Raw genomic sequence first — 16,930 nt, forward strand, 5'->3', positions numbered from 1 at the left:
GCTTTTGAAGATGCACTTGTTCAGGCAACTTTCTGAACCTGAACTTCTTGACCCAATTGTTCTTTGAATTGCTTTAATTGTCATGATTTTAAACAGGCTTTTGTAAAAAACAAACAAAAAACCACAAATTAATTCTGGGTGTTTTTAATGTTCTCATGGAATTGCTTTATTTTGTATTTAAATTATGTCTGGGTTTTAAAATTGATTTCTTGCTCACCAAAACAAGATGTTCTGAGCATGTAACACCAATCCTGACTGCACTGGCTGGCAATTAGTTTCCAGGCCCAATTCAAAGTGCTGGTGTTGACCTATGAAGACTTCCATGGCTAAGGACCTCAATACCATAAGGACTGCCACTCCCCATACAAACTGATCTGGACCCTGCACTTGTCATCTGAGGTCCTTCTCTATGTCCCCCCTCCCTGAGAGTTCGGAGGGTGGCAACACAACAAGGAGCCTTTTCTGCGGTAACTCCCTTTCTGTGGAATGTTCTTCCCAGAAAGGCACCATTATTGCATGCCTTTAGGTGCCAGGCAAAAACATTTCTCTTTACCCAGACCTTTGGCCATTAAATAATATATGGCTAGTTAAAAGTGAGGGGACTGTTATTATGATTATTTTATCATTACGCTGTCTGTCATTAAGCTTTGTATTATGTTTTGATCATTATGCACTGTAGAATCATAGAATTGTAGAGTTGGAAGGGACCATCACCTAGTTCAACCCCCTGCAATGCAAGAATAAAATGTGTTCCTAATGCTGCATGCCTCCCTGGGTTCTTTTGATAAAGGGTGGTATAGACATTGAAATAACAACAACAACAACAACAACAACAACAACAACAACAACAACAACAACAACAACAACATCAACAGTTGCAAACCACCAAGAAGCCATTTGGGTATGTAAGTGGACTACAGTATTATTATTGTTCTTCTTCTTGTTGTTGTTATGCAAATCAGTGTAAGATGTCATGCAGGGTAATGAAGACCTGGGAGCTGAAACAAAATGTTGCAGTCTGTCCTCACCGTCTAACAGGAATGCTGCTGTTCAAGCTTCCAGCTGACATCCATGCCCTCCCCTAAGATATTATAAACTGTAAGGGGATGAAAGAAGATATTCTGCTCCCATCCACCCCCAGCCTTCTTTTCCAAGAGATGCCGACATTCTGTAGCTACTGAGCATGCTCACTCGTCGTAGGGCAGTTTTGTATGTTTTGCTCTATTTCTCTCAGCAGTGATCACACAAGTTCATTATGAAAGGAAGCAATCCCACTGTAATACAGCTGAAGGGCTGTGCGTCTGCTATGATCTCGTGAGAGAGAGAGAGAACGCACAGAATTCAGATTCATGAGCTTCTCAGGGCCAGCAACACTTTTAGCAGCATACCTTAAGACACTTTGCCCAGTTGCTGTTGACCTGTGACAGTTCCTCATTTGTGGAATGCCTTCCCTAATGAAGCTCATCTGTCTCCCTCTTTAGTGACTTCAAAGAGGAATTAAAAACACTCCTATTTACCCAGGGCTCTGATGGCTAAAAGACACAGTTCACTCAAGGCACTCCTTCAAAACACACTGTTCCTGGCAACCCTGAGATCACTGCTTGAGAGAATGTTTTCCACCATTTTTAGAATGCTTTTAAAAATATTTTTCATTATTGATGTGTTTGCCACCCTGGGCTCCTTCAGGAGGAAGGGCAGGATAGGAAACCTGTTTCATACAGGAACACTCACAAAAGAGCCCAGATCAGCTGCAGTGCAGTTGGCAAACCTGAGTTTGGTGCCAGATAATCTGTGAAAAGGCCCTTAGTGTTCAGTTTTTAAAAGCCAATTTAGCAGCGCTTGTAAAGCTCTGTGTCAGTTGGTCTTCCTTGTGACTGCAGAAGAGGCCTGGCTCTGGAAAGGCATCTAATTCTTGTCACATTAGCAGTTCATGGAAATGTGGGATGTCTTTATTCTGTACCGTGATGGCTGAGGAAACTCTTTCATCCCCTCTTCCACTTTCTCTCGCTCTGTCACTTCCATTTCCTCCTCCTCCTCTTCATCTGTGGAGCTGCCACTCGAGCTACAAAGTGAACGAGAAATCCCATTAATGCTTCATTACTGATTGCTCCCGTTCTCTATCACGATACCCAAAGACTGGATCAGAGCGTTCATGCCACCAGATATTGTTCGTAACAAGTTCAATGCAAACTGGGAGTTGAAGAGGCATTTCTGCAGCAGATATCCAGGAGACATTGGGGGGGGGGGTTGCTCAGTAGGAGGACAGGGGAAGGCAAGCACTACTATGCTATAAGATCCACTATCCTGTAATATTACATATGTCTGTTCTACTGATGAAGCCTAGGATGGCGAAAAAAGGCAAATATTCCGGAAATCCTTGTCTTAGACTCTGTGAAAGGATTCTGTGGAACAGTAACAACCCTTCATGTGGATTATTGGACTCTATAAACAGACAGGTGGTATAGATACTTATACGTGTATGGACCTTATGCATGAACTGACTAGAGAATGAACTGATCCACTGGGTCTTCTGTTTTTTTTGTTGAACTTTGAGACTTCTGTGGAAATCTACAATTTGATACAATGAATAGTATACCTTATTTATTCAAAAGTACAGCCGGTTACGTCTTGTGTGTTTATTGAGTATGTTTCACGTAACCATAGGTTTGTTGTTGTTGTTTTGCTCTTTAGCATAGGCCACTGGTCACTGGTGGAGAAGCTTTCTTTAGTCTGAGGGCCGCATTCCCTTGTGGGCAAACTCCTGGGGGGCCACATGTAAATGATGGATTAAGCCAGAGGCAAAAGTGAGGAGAACAACAATCTTGTAACCCTTGCCTTTATGTGGAAGGTTGCATTCCAGCCACACAAATGCCATGGGTTTCTTTTACCCCTACACACACACACACACACACACCTCTTGATCATCCATCTAGATATGCAAGAAGCAGTATTGCAGCTCAAGGACACATTCCAGGAAGGCAGAAGCACTTGAGGAAGGGTGGAGTACGTCCAGTTTCAGAAGTGGCCTGGGGGCAAGGAGTTGTGGCCTGGAATGTGTCCTGAGGGCTGGACAGAGAAGTCTGGAGGGCCACTTTTGGACCTGATGTACTTGAAACTCACTTCTGAAAACAGCACACATAATGAAGTGAACAGCATTGCTTCCGCATACCTCTAAAAGGGTTCTTCCGCACAATCTGATGTAGTCGGAACTACAAAGGAATATTGTGTGCCCTTTCATGCTCAGAACTCAGTTTTTTAATAGTTAGAAGAGCTGCCTTGCAATTTTATTTTATTTTTACCCACAGAATATTACAGGCAATTGCATGAATGACTACTTTATATTTATGGCTTATGATAACAGGCAATGTAATTAAGCCCCTTTGCCCATGGTCTACAGTAACCTCCTCCTAACTCTTGATTAATATTGCCCTTGGGCCTTTTTCATCTCCCTTTACTATTCTGGTGCTGGGAATCCTTCAATCTCAAGGAGAAAACAAATCAGCAGCTTCCCTGAGATCCTCTGTCAGAATGGTTCAGTACTGCGTTCCCAGAATTCACAGAGAGGCATCATCCAGCAATAGTGCATTTAAAAACCAATCTTGCTATTTCAGAGACAATAAAAACTGGTTTCCCAGTTTGCGTTTTCTTAAAACCAGCCTTGGTCATGAGATGGAGTGTGACAGGGGAATCTGAATTGAATTCATATTGCCATATTAAATACAAAGATCAACAGAACTGCAGTATGTGGACATAAGACAGGGATGGGGAAGCTGTGGCCTTCCAGATGTTGATGGGTGCGAACTCCCATCAAACCCACTAAGCAGGGCCAATTACCAGGGAATGCTGAGAGCTGGAGTCCAACAACATAGAGTCATAGCTTCCCCAGCCCTGGCACAAGATGATTCAACAAAACTGGCTGTCTAAAGGGGAAAAATATCCACCATTTCTCAGTTAAGCTTGAGTTATGGTGGATACAACTTTATGAGCAAAACATAGCCTTTGTATGACATGGGCCTCTCACAGAAAGGGAGAATATATTTACAGCAAGCTGCCATATACCAAGTCACAGACGACTGGTCCATCTTGGTCAGTACTGTCTACAATGACTGGCAGCAGCTTCCTAGAGTTTCAGGCAGGAGTCTTTCCCAACCCTACCTGAAGATCAGATGTTGTGGAACTACAGCTCCCATCATCCCTGGCCATTGGCCATGCTTGCTGGGGCTGACGGGAATTGCAATTAGTTCAGCAACATTGTGTGTGGGGGGGTCCCCCACACCTGCTGTAGACACTGGGTGTTGAACCTGAGACCTTCTGCATGCAAAGCAGATGTGCTACAAGTGCTCAGGACTTACTTCAGAACCTGGACTTGTATGCCTGCTTGTAAGGATTCACTTGGCAGGTACAAGACACAGGGCCTTTTTATATGGAAGTCCTCAGACTACGGAAATCCCCAATTAAATGTGTATGGTCTCAGCACAACCAACCTTTGGCCTTACCTGCACCATACATTTAACACACTATAATACTACTATAAACAGTTATGGCTCCCCCCCCCCAAATTGTGGGAACTGTAGTTTGTTCAGGGTGCTGTGAGTTGTTAAGAGATCCCCATTCCCCTCAAATAGCTGAGAGAAGCCCAGCAACCAGCCCAGATTTGTGAAGGGTGTTTTCCGGGACTGCCAGTTAAAATAACGATGTTGATTGATAAAGTCAGTTCAGTTTAAATGCATTTTCATGGTGTCAGACTCTCACAATATAGGTAGCTTTCTGCAAAAGAGAAGAAAGTGTACAATAACATGCACAAGCTACTCCACATCTCCAGAAGAAAAGGCCATCTTTACTCTCTCTCTCTCTCATTCTCTCTCTCTCTCTCTCTCTCTCTTTCATTCCAACAAAATGCCAGAACCAACTCAATATCCCCTTGACTTGCAGCCCCACTGATCAAAATGAGCCCCTGCTAGCTGACCAACAATAGCTCTAATTCATTAACCTACCATTTATACTGATTACTGCTGACAGTCCTGGTATTTCCCACACAATTCTTCCACTGGAAATCAAAGGTCTGGCTCCATCAGACATGTGTCTAATGAGAAGGAAAAGAGGCCCTGCCAAGCTGGAAAAGGACCTAAGAAGCTGCCTTGTGCCAAGTCAGGCCAACGGAGGAACAATAGGAGAGATTTGATTTGGTTCACATTCAAATGTGAACCTACCTAATTTGCACTTTGTGAAACATCATGCAAACCAAAACGCAACCATCCTTCAAAATTCAAACTTTTCAAAATTTTGCAGTGCTGTTCTCCAGCCAAGCAGTGCGCACAAAAAGGCATAAAGCACAAAGATGCATACATCAGTGAGGGGGGAAAATATACAAAAATGCCTTATATTAGAGAAAATTGCTCTACAAATATGTGCTTTTTGGGCAAAATTGCATACAAACACGTGTCTACTAGGACAAAATTTGCACTAAAATGCTGGTGAGTTTTCATGAGGACTTTTAAAGAAATCAATCAATCACAAACCAATGTGGAAACATGGAGAACTAAATGTAAGACTGGGAAAAGGAAAAGCAGAGAGAAACAAAAACTGAGATTTGTCCATCCCTATCTACTCCAGATGCCACAGAGGACTCAGGAATGTGTCTTTCCCATAATCTCTACCTCATCCTTTTCAATAGTGATTCCATTGCACTTGAGACCTTCTTCAGCAGGCATGGGGGAACCTCTGGCCCTTCAGATATTGCTGAACTACTGCTCCATTCAGTGCCAGCAAGAATGGTCAAGGGCCAGGATGATGGAGCTGTAGTTTAGCAAAATCTGTGAGCCAGAGGTTCTCCACACCAGTTCAACCGCCTAAGCATGTGTCCTGCCATTGAGCTACGTGCTCCCGGAATACAGTACTGGTCTCATGAGGTGGCTACTGCAGCTCCTCCACCTTCAGTTGTTGTTAAGCCCTAGGATGGATTAAAACATCCCATATGATGATGTTAGTTCTCACACTACAAGGGTGGTGTTTGCTTCTTCGCTGCCTCTGATCCCACAGATGTTAACATGCTGGCAATTACCTTTGCTGCTCATCAGCCAACGACTCAGACCTCTGAGATGTTGTTTCCCTTAGATCAATATATACCGTTGGAGGCTCTGGAAAACGTTGCAGTTCAATTGGAGGAAGGCTTTGGCCGTTCGTCCATGATGCCAGGATGGGTACATCTCTTGGGAATACAAATCATTGTGTCAGTGGATTATCCACCATCACAAAGTAAGGCACAAAATAGATTTTGTTAAAAGAATTTCTAAACATAACAATAAGTCTGTTGTATAATGTTCTAGAAAAGAAAGCATCTCCTATTGAATTTTGTCCATGACAGGCATGTCTACACTACAAATTTAAACCAATTGCAAAATGGTTTAGTTGACATTGCTCCTACACAAGGAGAGCCAGAAACTGCAGTACTTTGCAGAGGCTAAGAAGAAGAAAATGCTTAATTTTAAGAGGTCTTATTGGGGACAGGAGATGCTATGACACTTAAACCAGCCTTACATCCTTGGCCCAGTCCTGGAAACTACCCTTTCTTTTGTTGGAAGTCTTTATCATAAGCATTGACGTCAGGTGTGTACAAAAATGAATTCTTAAAGGCTTGAGGACCTACCTCCCATCTCCCTGGCACTCACTGAAGTTGGGAAACTTGGCAAGGCACCTCCTGCGGTGTGAGAAAAATGCCCTTGACTGCTTGAGGCATAGCTCTTCTAGCTTTCCCATGAGCCTTGTTTGTGACTGAGCCCTGACAGCTTCTGAAGGTGAAATAAAGAAGAGAAACACTCAGTCCAGCTGCCGGAAAGAATTTCAATGTTAGCATCATTATGATTTCCCCAAAGGACACGAATGGGAGGGATGGTAAAGTGAGCGATGTCTTTATTCAAGAAAACTAGAAATTAAATCAGGCTTCCCAAAAGTGAAGTGCCAGACCACCAAGAGAGGTGCACACAGAAGCCTGGCCAGGGGGCGAGGGGTGGGGGGACAATGCACAGGGAGGTTGGAATCTATTGCAATCAGTTGGTTCTCTGGCAGAACTTTAAGTCTGGCTGAATGCAAAAGGCTGGGAAGAGCAATGCAAGATGTAGATGGGGGAGATACAAGTGTGCAGAAGCAGTTTAAATCCATTACCCAAGTTGGAGGGGCTTTGGGGATGAAGGGAAAGCTGCAATCTGACAGATGGTAGCTCCTATGGCCTGGGGCATTTTGGAGGCAGAGGCAGAGGCCTTTGTCAGTTGGTGGGCCACTTTTCTCTGAGGTTTTTCAGGGCACATGCCTGCTTCCCAGATTTTCTAGGAGCTATACAAGGTCCTGAAGGTATACAAGTATACCTGAAGGTGCGTCTCCACCCCCTTCGTTCAACCTAAGGTCCAGCGGTGAGGGCCTTCTAGGGGTTCCCTCACTGTGAGATGCGAAGTTACAAGGAACCAGGCAGAGGGCCTTTTCGGTAGTGGTGCCCGCCCTGTGGAACGCCCTCCCATCAGATGTCAAAGAAATAAACAACTATATGAGATTTAGAAGACATCTGAAGGCAGCCCTGTTCAGGGAAGTTTTCAATGACTGATGTCTTAAGGTATTTTTAATCTTTTGTTGGAAGCCACCCAGAGTGGCTGGGGAAACCCATCCAGATGGGCGGAGTAGCAATAATAAATTATTATTATTATTATTATTATTATTATTATTATTATTATTATTAGACAGGTCAAACCCCAGTCTTCAATATGATGCTGTCAGGCCAGGTAGCCAACACCACTCCACTGCTCTCTGTCAGGCTATTCTTCCTCAGATCCAGTTCTTTTGCATCCTTGCATGCTCCTCACTTCACTACAATCTGTCTTTTAGGATTTTGTCCCCCTGCTCCTGCCCTTTGGACTCCCATAACTTTCCTAGCGTTGATGGATAATTCTAAGAAACCCAAACATCAATGTGGTTTTGAAAGGTTCCATTTGCCATCTTGATTCCAATTGGCTTCCAACTGTATCCAAACATGGGGGGCGGGGGCGGGACTGCTCCTTCATCTTGTGAATCACCATGCCAAATTTGACTATAGTATCTTAAGAGGTGCCCAAATGCAGGCGCAATGAACAACTTTCCCATAATGAGCTGTACCCAATTAAGTTCTTCTCAGAGCATATCCATTCAAAATAATGGAAATGTGTCGCGCTTCAAAAGCCCTATAAAATTGATCCAGTCAGATCTCTAGCAAAATCTGACCCTTCCTCAGCAGCCCATTGGACGAGGAGGAAGAGATGGAGGAAAGAAAGGGCATGTCAGAGAGAAAGAGAGAGAGAGCGCACACGCAAAATGGTGACTCTACCCATCCCTGGTGGAAATTACACCACCAGGGAATGTGGCCATGGACAGAACAGAGGTTCTCTAGTCCTGCTGTAGACAGGCTGCAATTCCTGGTATAGTTCCCTGGAAGTGATTTCATTGAAACAATGGGACTTGTTTCTGAGTAAACCTGCACAACGGGGTAAAAAGCCTCTAGCCTGCTGACCAAACTTGGCCCGGCAAGCCATCTTGGGGGTAACCATGCCCAACTGTGGGTCAGCTAAGGGCAAGGCTTCAAAGGAACAATCAGGAGCTTAAAGTGACCTCCTGATTGTTCCTTTGCTGGAACAAGGCACATTCCCACTGCCCATCTACAGATTTGGTCTGGCAGAGTAGAGAAATAAGGATCTGGCCCACTGGCCAGGAAACTGGAGAGGGTGGGACTCAAATCTGGCATGACTTTTGAACTCAATTTTGCAATCTGACTTCAGCTCTCATGGATGCACATTCACCATGGTTCATTGAAGAAAAAGCGGTTTCCACTGTACAATTTCTATCGCCACTTTGCTTCTCCAGGTCCTGTAGTACCTTGTCTAGATTCCACTTTTCAATGTCCTGAAAGGAGAACAGTTTGCAGTTGAATGGGGCCACCGTAAAGTTTAAGTTTGAAAGGCTTTATCCTAATTTCTTCTAATAATACATCCTTGCATGCAATTCTGATGTATATGCACATTTTTGCAAGCAATTTCCCTTAATATAATACATTTTTGTTTTTTTCAGTGATGCAGTTCAATGCACACTTTATACCAGTATATTCATTTTTATACATTTTGATTGGCTGGAGAATTGCACTGCAAAATTTGGAAAAGTTATTATTTCAAAGGATGGCTGTGGTTCCATTTGTGTATTATTTGGGAGGGTGTGAATTGTGAGATAATCAGCCGCCTATAACTAACATGCTTAGGTCTAATTAACGCATGAAGGGCTTAAAACCATAGAGTATGTTGTTCACTTCCGCTCACTTTGGGAGGAACTAGGTATTCAGACCTATTGTTCTCCCCCAGTCTACTTGATGTATAGACGCTCCAGGTTGCTCCAGCTCAGACCGCATGGCTCTCACAAACCACTCTTGAGTTCCTTTACCAATAATTTAGAAACTTTCACCACTCTGTAACTAAGCAACATTTTACCGCCTATACAACTTTTTCTGAATGCTCTATGGAAAAGCACATGAATCTGTCCTTCCAAGTAAATAATTTTTAACTTACTAAAGGTTTGGTCTTTCCCTATGCTGGGAGAAGAGGGGAGTATTTTGCAAATCACTTGGAAGGGCATATTATAAGGTCTAATAGCCTATATTTCCAAGCCTGAATTTGTTGCAGGTTTTAAATCTCTGCTGGGGTTCCTTCACCAAAGAGTACTTACTCCAAACTTGGATCTTGGCATACTGGCGGAGGAAGAGGGGGGCAGGGGGAGCGCACCGCTCCCATCAGCATGATCCCGGTGGGGTTCCATCGTGGCTGCTCCCCCCCCGCCCGCACTGGGTGCCCCAGCGCACCACACCCCTGCGGGCAGTGCACCACGCCCCCAGAACGCATGCCACGCCCCTGCGGGCAGCGCATCACGCCCCCGGGATGCCTGCCAGCCCCGCCCCCACCTGCTCTCCGCCCCTGGTGCCGGAGCCTGAAGCTCTGCCACTGTCTTGGCATCCAGGAATTCTCCTTTCTATGTGTAATTTTTTTCCTTGAACCAACACGAATTTCACAAGTTCACCTCTGAACACAAACTGAATTTCTCCCCTATACCTACCGAAAACAGCACTGCCAATTGTTGAATCGTAGTTAAGCAAAGAGGGAATGGACTGATGGACTACACACTCTTTCTCCCATCCCCTTCTTTGGAGGACAAATTGTCCCTAGAGGATTCAACTGCATTTAATAGTTACACTGGTAGTGGTGTTAATCGTACTTAGGACTAAGTAACCCAGGTTTCCACATAACCCAGGATCTGAAACCTGCCTACCTGCTCCCTTCAGATGGCTGATTCCCCTGCCATGCTTAACTGCAGACAACGGTTAAATTGAAAGTGCCATTTATGGCAGCTGAGAGTTAATCATGGCTCTTTCGTAATAGACAATCTGAAGCCGGAATCTAAACATGGTTTCAGCTCTTCTCTAAAGCAATGAGCAGTGTTATGGCTGATTCAATTGCATTTTTGTATTGTAACTTTTAAAACAGAAGAAAAAGGCACTTTCTAATTGTCCTGCGAAAAAGATAAAGTCCTATTCATCTGAACTAGGCTGCCAGGCTGCTCAATGGGGCGTCAGCTATGTTTCTGTATATTTGTTCTCAAATCACATGTGGAAAAAGGTAATAGGAACAGCATGTTTTTCATAATATGAACTCTTACGAGTGTGATGTTGTTGCTGTTATTTTTTTTCCCCACACTAGAGCTGTGGATCTCTGTTATAATCTGACAGTTTCAGGGCAGACCATAATAGCATTTGCTATATCATTCTGAAGACGACACAAGACTGCCAATTACAACTCACTAGCATCACAGTTACAACAAACATGTAAATTCAATCCTTTCATTCTGATCCAAACAGTCTCAGTGCTGAAAGCTAATGCAGTTTCCATTGTAATAATCCCCTTTGTCTGTCACGCCATCTCAAAAGAGGCTCTTCACTGTTTCCTGGATGATAAACCTCAAAGGAGTGAAGGAGCTCTGATTAGCGCTTCTCTAACAGGGCAGATTTTGCTTTTGGCAGTCGCCAGATCCTTCGATTTAATTTGTAATGTAAGACTGGAGCTAACTAACCGTGGTTTGGCAAAGACGAGAAAGATTTACTGGCTGAAACAAGCGTTGTCTCTCCTGGGAGAGAGTAGGAGATGGAGAAAGTAGGACAACAGAAACCGCATTGGATCCCAGAACTTTGTCAGAGGAGATGAACAAATACAGCTAGTGCAATCCTGTATGTTTACTCAGAAGCAAGGGTGGGCAAAACCCACCCACATTCCCTCCTGGGCAACCATCTAGGGGCCACATGCCAATGGTGAAGGGTCAGAGGCAAAAGTGGGGAGAACAATGGATGTAAGCTTTACCTTTGTACAGTAGACTAGTTTCTAAACACAGTCACACAACCCTCTTGATCCTCCATCCAGACAAGCCAGTGTCATTATCAAAGCCCAGTACTGAAGCAGGAATGGTAAGGAGCATGGCTGCAGAGGGGTGTGGCCTGAGGGGCTGCATTTGGCCCCTTGGCCTAAGGTTCCCCAACCGTGAAATCCAATTACACAGTTATTGTATATGGCAGCCTTCCCCAATCTGGTGTTCTTCCAACTGCTCCTGACAGCAGGCGCAATGGGCAGGGATGATGGGAGATGTGGTCCAAAACATATGGAGGAAACTAGGTTGGGGAACACTGTCAAACGCTGAAATACATCAGTACAGTGGCTAAGTTTATGAGCTCTGAGACGGACGCTCCCCAGTTCAAATCTCACTTCAGCCATAGATTTGCTAGGGCTAGAGCAGAGATGGGGGCACCAGTGGCCTTTCAGATGCTGTTAGATTCCAGCTCCCATGGGCTATGCTGGCTGGGAATTATGAGTGCCTAAGTCCATCAACTTCTGGAGGGCCAACGGTTTCCCTTTCCAAAGCAATAGCTACGAATACAGTGGCACGAAGTGGGGGGACTCCTGAGGTAACAGGATGGACGCACCACTATCTGGAAAACTAGTACAACAAGGAGCAGGTAGGGCTAGATCCTTTCTCCCTAATGTGGTTGGGTTTTCTTTTACTGGCACAGGGTTGGGGCTTTATTGGCAGGGAAGCATCTGATAATGGCACTCCTTGTCTGGTGAAATGAATGAAGCAATCCAAGAAGATGGCTAAATCAGACTTCCAGCGGTGGCAGAAATCTTGCCACTTTCACAGCTGGCATAAAATACACACAATGCTTTAAAAAAAATCAGAACAAATTACTTAAGATTTATTTCTTCAGTGTATAAAATCTCAAGAGGAAGTCTTATGAGAGAAATTAGACTGTCTTGGGGGGGGGGGTGATAAAAACATTAAGCACAGAGCTCCTGCGTAAGGCATGTATAATGCAGCAGTTCCAAAACTATGACCTTCCTAGGTTGGGTTTTAGAAGAAAAAGAACACTACAAAAACCTCATAGTAAGTAGCCTACAAGTGGCCAACACAGCACCTTTGGGCCAGGGATAGGTCATTCCCCAGCCCCCTGCCGATAGTTGAAGGTGATTCAAGAAGCAGGCTAACTTTGCACTCTCTTCAAGAATAACCCCTTTTACACAAGAGAAGTAGCTTGTTGCCAGACTCGCATAGCATGTCTCTGTGACATGGTTTTATTAGTTGCTTTCTTTTTAGGGGACTAAAATAAATTATCTTCTCCAATGTTTCCTTCTGATACTGTCACATCAGATTTGCGGTTGGTAACACCAGCATCGTAATCAGGCTACCTTACTTTAGTGTCAGCTCTTGGTTAGGGATGCTTGAGGAATTTAATTCCATTTGCAGACCTCCCTTGCAACTCTCAAAGTAATGAGCGTATCAGAACCTAATTACCGTTCGGATTTCACAGATCTCCAGATTTTGCTCTCCTCAAAACCACCAAATTGTGTTTAAATGTTCATTTCAGGATAAAACACATTTACAAATGCAAACAATAATATGCAACACATATTTAAATACTGTACAATTTTGCCAAAAAACATGCATTGAAATATGTACTTAAATTTAAAAAGATCTGTGTGGATTAAAAAATTAATGATCACAGATTAATACAGAAATAGGATGGAATGGATTTAAGAAGGAGCACATCTGAAATTGACCAATAGACTGAGCTGTGCATCCCTACTCTTGGCACTGGCCTTGTCAGTTGGCCAGAGCTGATGGACTTTGGAGGGGATTAAGCCACAGCTAGGATTGTGAGAAGGCACTGATTTCCATTTTGACCCGTGTTCATTGCATGCAACACTGTTACCGTTCTGCTGCATTTCTGCTTCGAATGAAAACTATGTCGTTTGGCTTGCTCTCCACTGTAGTGCCATTTGACATAATTAATTATATTATTCCACACCATTCATTTCAATACAAAGCAGACACAATGCAAATGGTGATGGTTGTGGGGAGTTATCAGTTAAATATCATTTGCAGACTGGAAAACAACAACAGTGGATAATGCTGATTTCTGTGCATGGGACAAATAAGCAAACAATGACAATTTCCACTCCCATGTCTGGTTCCATTGGGATTCTCTGACATCCTTAGCCAAACAGCCAACATGGCAATCATTGTCACCTGTACTGAGCATTTTTTTCTGTCCCAATAGACACACTAGAAAGACTTGAAGGACCCCTTTAATAAAAAAACAATAATGTGATGAGTGTGCTCACAACAATGAGTCTCTCATACCACCTTGAGCTCTCTTAAAAACAAATGCAAATCCCTACCCTTTATCTACCAGTAAAATTAACATTCAGCCTAACAAGATCAGATAATATTCTGCATGCTTAGACCTTCAACTTCCACAGACAACAAAGAACAGAGAATACAGAGAGGCTGTTCTGAAGAAGAATAGAGACCCATATTATTATGTGTACCTTGAAGGCAAACAGCATCAGCTCTCGGGGGTGTTCGGCTGAAATAGCTCCTGGCTCCTGTTCTGCAATTTCTAAATTGTTGTTATTGTTTTTTGGTTGGGGATGACCTAGTTCTCCAGAAGGGGGTCCCAATGCCGCCTTGGAGAGAATTTTAGTTTCTATTAGTTTCCTTCGTTCTTTTTCACTGGCGTTTAGCATCAAAAAAGGTGACACTTCCACAAATGGTAACGTATTAGGTGAAGAGCTCAGTCTCCCCTTATTTTCCCTGATATCTCGTTCTTGGTCTCCGGGGACCCCTGAGATTCCCTCTCCTGGTTTATTCTCATTTATAGAGGACACTGAAGGAGCAATGGCCTCTTGGTTTGACTTTTCTTCAGTCACAAGACCAAATCCGTCCCTGTCTAGTAACACATGTCCCCTAGGACTCTTGTCTTTCTGAAAAGTGGAATCTTCTCCATCTTCATTCCAGGTCTCTCTTGGATGTCTCATAAACTCAAATGTTTTCTATAAGTACAAGAAAGATACCAGTTACATCTTGGTAAATAATACTAAGTATGTGAAGAACAGGTATTCAAAATTATAAAAACTGAATGAGCAACTTGTGAATTCAAACATGGCGGCTTGTGAGAATTACTTGTTGGGTCCCGCCAATGATAATCATTAAAAACCAGAAAAATGTAGCTCAGTGGTAGAGCATCTGCCTTGCATGCAGAAGGTCCAGACTCAATCCCCAGCATCTCCAAGTAAGGCTAGGAGAGAAATACTGGCCAACTCTTCCCTACTGGTAATACTCAGTTAGATAAACCAATGATCTGTCTCTGTATAAGGTAGCTTTCTATGGTCCTGTTTGTCACTGTGGTGGGGACTGCTGAGAGACCAGCTTCCTGTGTACACACACACACACACACACACACAGTCATTTTTAGCTGCCATTTCAGATGGCTACAGCAGAGGAAGTGATGCAAAGAAGGGTCCACCTCATCAGCTTTGCTGAGAGACCAGCTCCACTTCTCAGTTCCTTTCATGCTGGTCATTATATAAGAGCTTTGTTACTGGTGCCTTTGTGCCTTCTTTATCCCAGAAGACGTCTCTTTTGGATTTGAATTGATTTTATGTATGTGCTGCTGTTGTTTTCATATTTATATGTACTTTGTAAAAAAAAAAGAAGAAGAAGTTTTTATTTATGCAATACTTGTAACTATACTTGAAAGTGTTTTATATATGTTCTATACCATAAATCACTTCAGGATGTCTTATGGGGAATAATTCATAAATGAAATAAACAAATAAATATTGTTGGTCTTAATACAGGCATTACCCTACTGGAACCCAGTGATGATAGGTAGGACCAATGACCTGCAAGTGTGCTTCTTCTGGAGGAAGGTCTTCTAGTTCCTCCGAGAAGTCAGGAACCAGGTTGGATTGATCACGCTGGAAGATGAAAAGCTCCCCATCATCTTCATTGCAATCAGACTATCAAACAGAGAAAAGAAACTGGGTGACATTCATTCCAAGGCAGAAAAGATGGGAAAGGAAGTAAGTGTGGATACTCAACTACACTCACTGCTGGGCATCTCACACTAGCTGCACTACATAAAGTTGTGAACTTCAAGCACACTTTATTGGAAGTAAATAATGTCAAAATTTATGCAACTGAAAATATGGAACAATACAATGGAACTGAACAGAGTTCATGATAAATACTGCAGTGTACTCCATAGGATTAACAATAGATTAATTATGTGTATGTAAAAAAAAAAAAAAATCCCACAATTATCAAGATACAATTTAAATTACCACAACATGTCATAGGCAAAAAAGCTGTTTTTTCAGGGTTTATAAAATCAACTCCTTAAATTTTGACTATACGTAGGCAAGATATTTTGAGCTGAAGACTGTCTTCCTGCAAATTTTGCTAGTATTTGTATCTTGGATGGCTAATACAGATTGTTTGAGATTGAAAGAACAGAAAATGGGGAATGGCACTTACCACTAAGGTGTCAGAATCCATTGAAGGAATCTGATCTTTCACTGCAGACAGGATGGCTCCCCATTGGAAAGGAGCTGTTGGAAGGTTAGGACCCCTCTCTTTTTCCTTGTTTTGATCCTCTGATGTCATTTGAAGTGATCCTATGTGACCTAAGCTGAATTTCAGATGCTGGTACTAAAGAAAGAGCAGAGTAGAATAAACACAGGGTAGGAATGTCTACATCGAGGATGGAGAATGTGTGGCCCTCCAGATGTTATTGAACTACAACTTCCATCACCCCTAACAATCATTCACACTAGCTGAGGTGGATTGGGGACAACATCTAGAGGGCCAGAGGTCTACAACAGGAGTGGGGAACCTTTGGCCCTCCAGATGTTGCTAAATGACAACTCCCATTGGCCCCAACAAGCATGAACAATTCTTAGGAATGATGAAATAGTGGTATTCTGGGCTAGCACCACAGCATAGTGATGTAGTCTGTTGTTTGGACTGTACCACCTAAACAGCCATTAAGAACAGGAGGTGATCCAGTCGCAGGGACAAAATCATGAGGCTATCTCCTTGTGTTAAACTTTACTGACCTGGTAATGCGTTCGAAATGTTTTGGACTACAACTCGCATCAGCCAGCATGGCTGCCCTATATGGCCTTTATGGAACCTTGAAAAAGCAGTTGTTGCAGCTCCACCTACTTATATATTTATACTTAAAATAAAACACACAATAGTTTATTATTATTATCATAAGCTGCCTTGGAGATATTTTGCCTGAAAAAAGGCAAGACAAGATGTATATTAAATAAACAGATACATATATTATAAATTGAAATTTATTGGAAGGCAAAAGGAATGCCCACTAAACATTTGTGGCACATTTGATGCCTTTTTTATGTTTGCGGCACAGAATTAAGCTGAGGGAGAAAATCTTGCATATACCATTGCTATATATTTAGGCCAGGAATATATATTTTTGGTAAGCATGGATGATGCTGTACATAATATTTATTTAAATGTT

At 43.0% G+C, this 16,930-nt stretch overlaps 1 protein-coding gene across 1 annotated transcript in view; it reads right to left on the minus strand.

The window, feature by feature from the left end:
• Positions 1 to 16,930, minus strand: part of DNAAF8 (dynein axonemal assembly factor 8) — an 86,625-nt gene that overhangs the window by 69,034 nt on the left and 661 nt on the right. The window contains 7 exon segments of the mRNA XM_083584852.1: positions 1,961 to 2,062; positions 6,062 to 6,208; positions 6,647 to 6,788; positions 8,817 to 8,919; positions 13,929 to 14,432; positions 15,285 to 15,401; positions 15,919 to 16,092. Coding sequence (XP_083440978.1) covers positions 1,961 to 2,062; positions 6,062 to 6,208; positions 6,647 to 6,788; positions 8,817 to 8,919; positions 13,929 to 14,432; positions 15,285 to 15,401; positions 15,919 to 16,047 — 1,244 coding nt within the window. The 5' untranslated portion in view covers positions 16,048 to 16,092.

This window comes from Podarcis filfolensis (genome assembly GCF_964270895.1).
Source record: "Podarcis filfolensis genome assembly, chromosome: 14".
Taxonomy (NCBI): Eukaryota; Metazoa; Chordata; class Lepidosauria; order Squamata; family Lacertidae; genus Podarcis; species Podarcis filfolensis.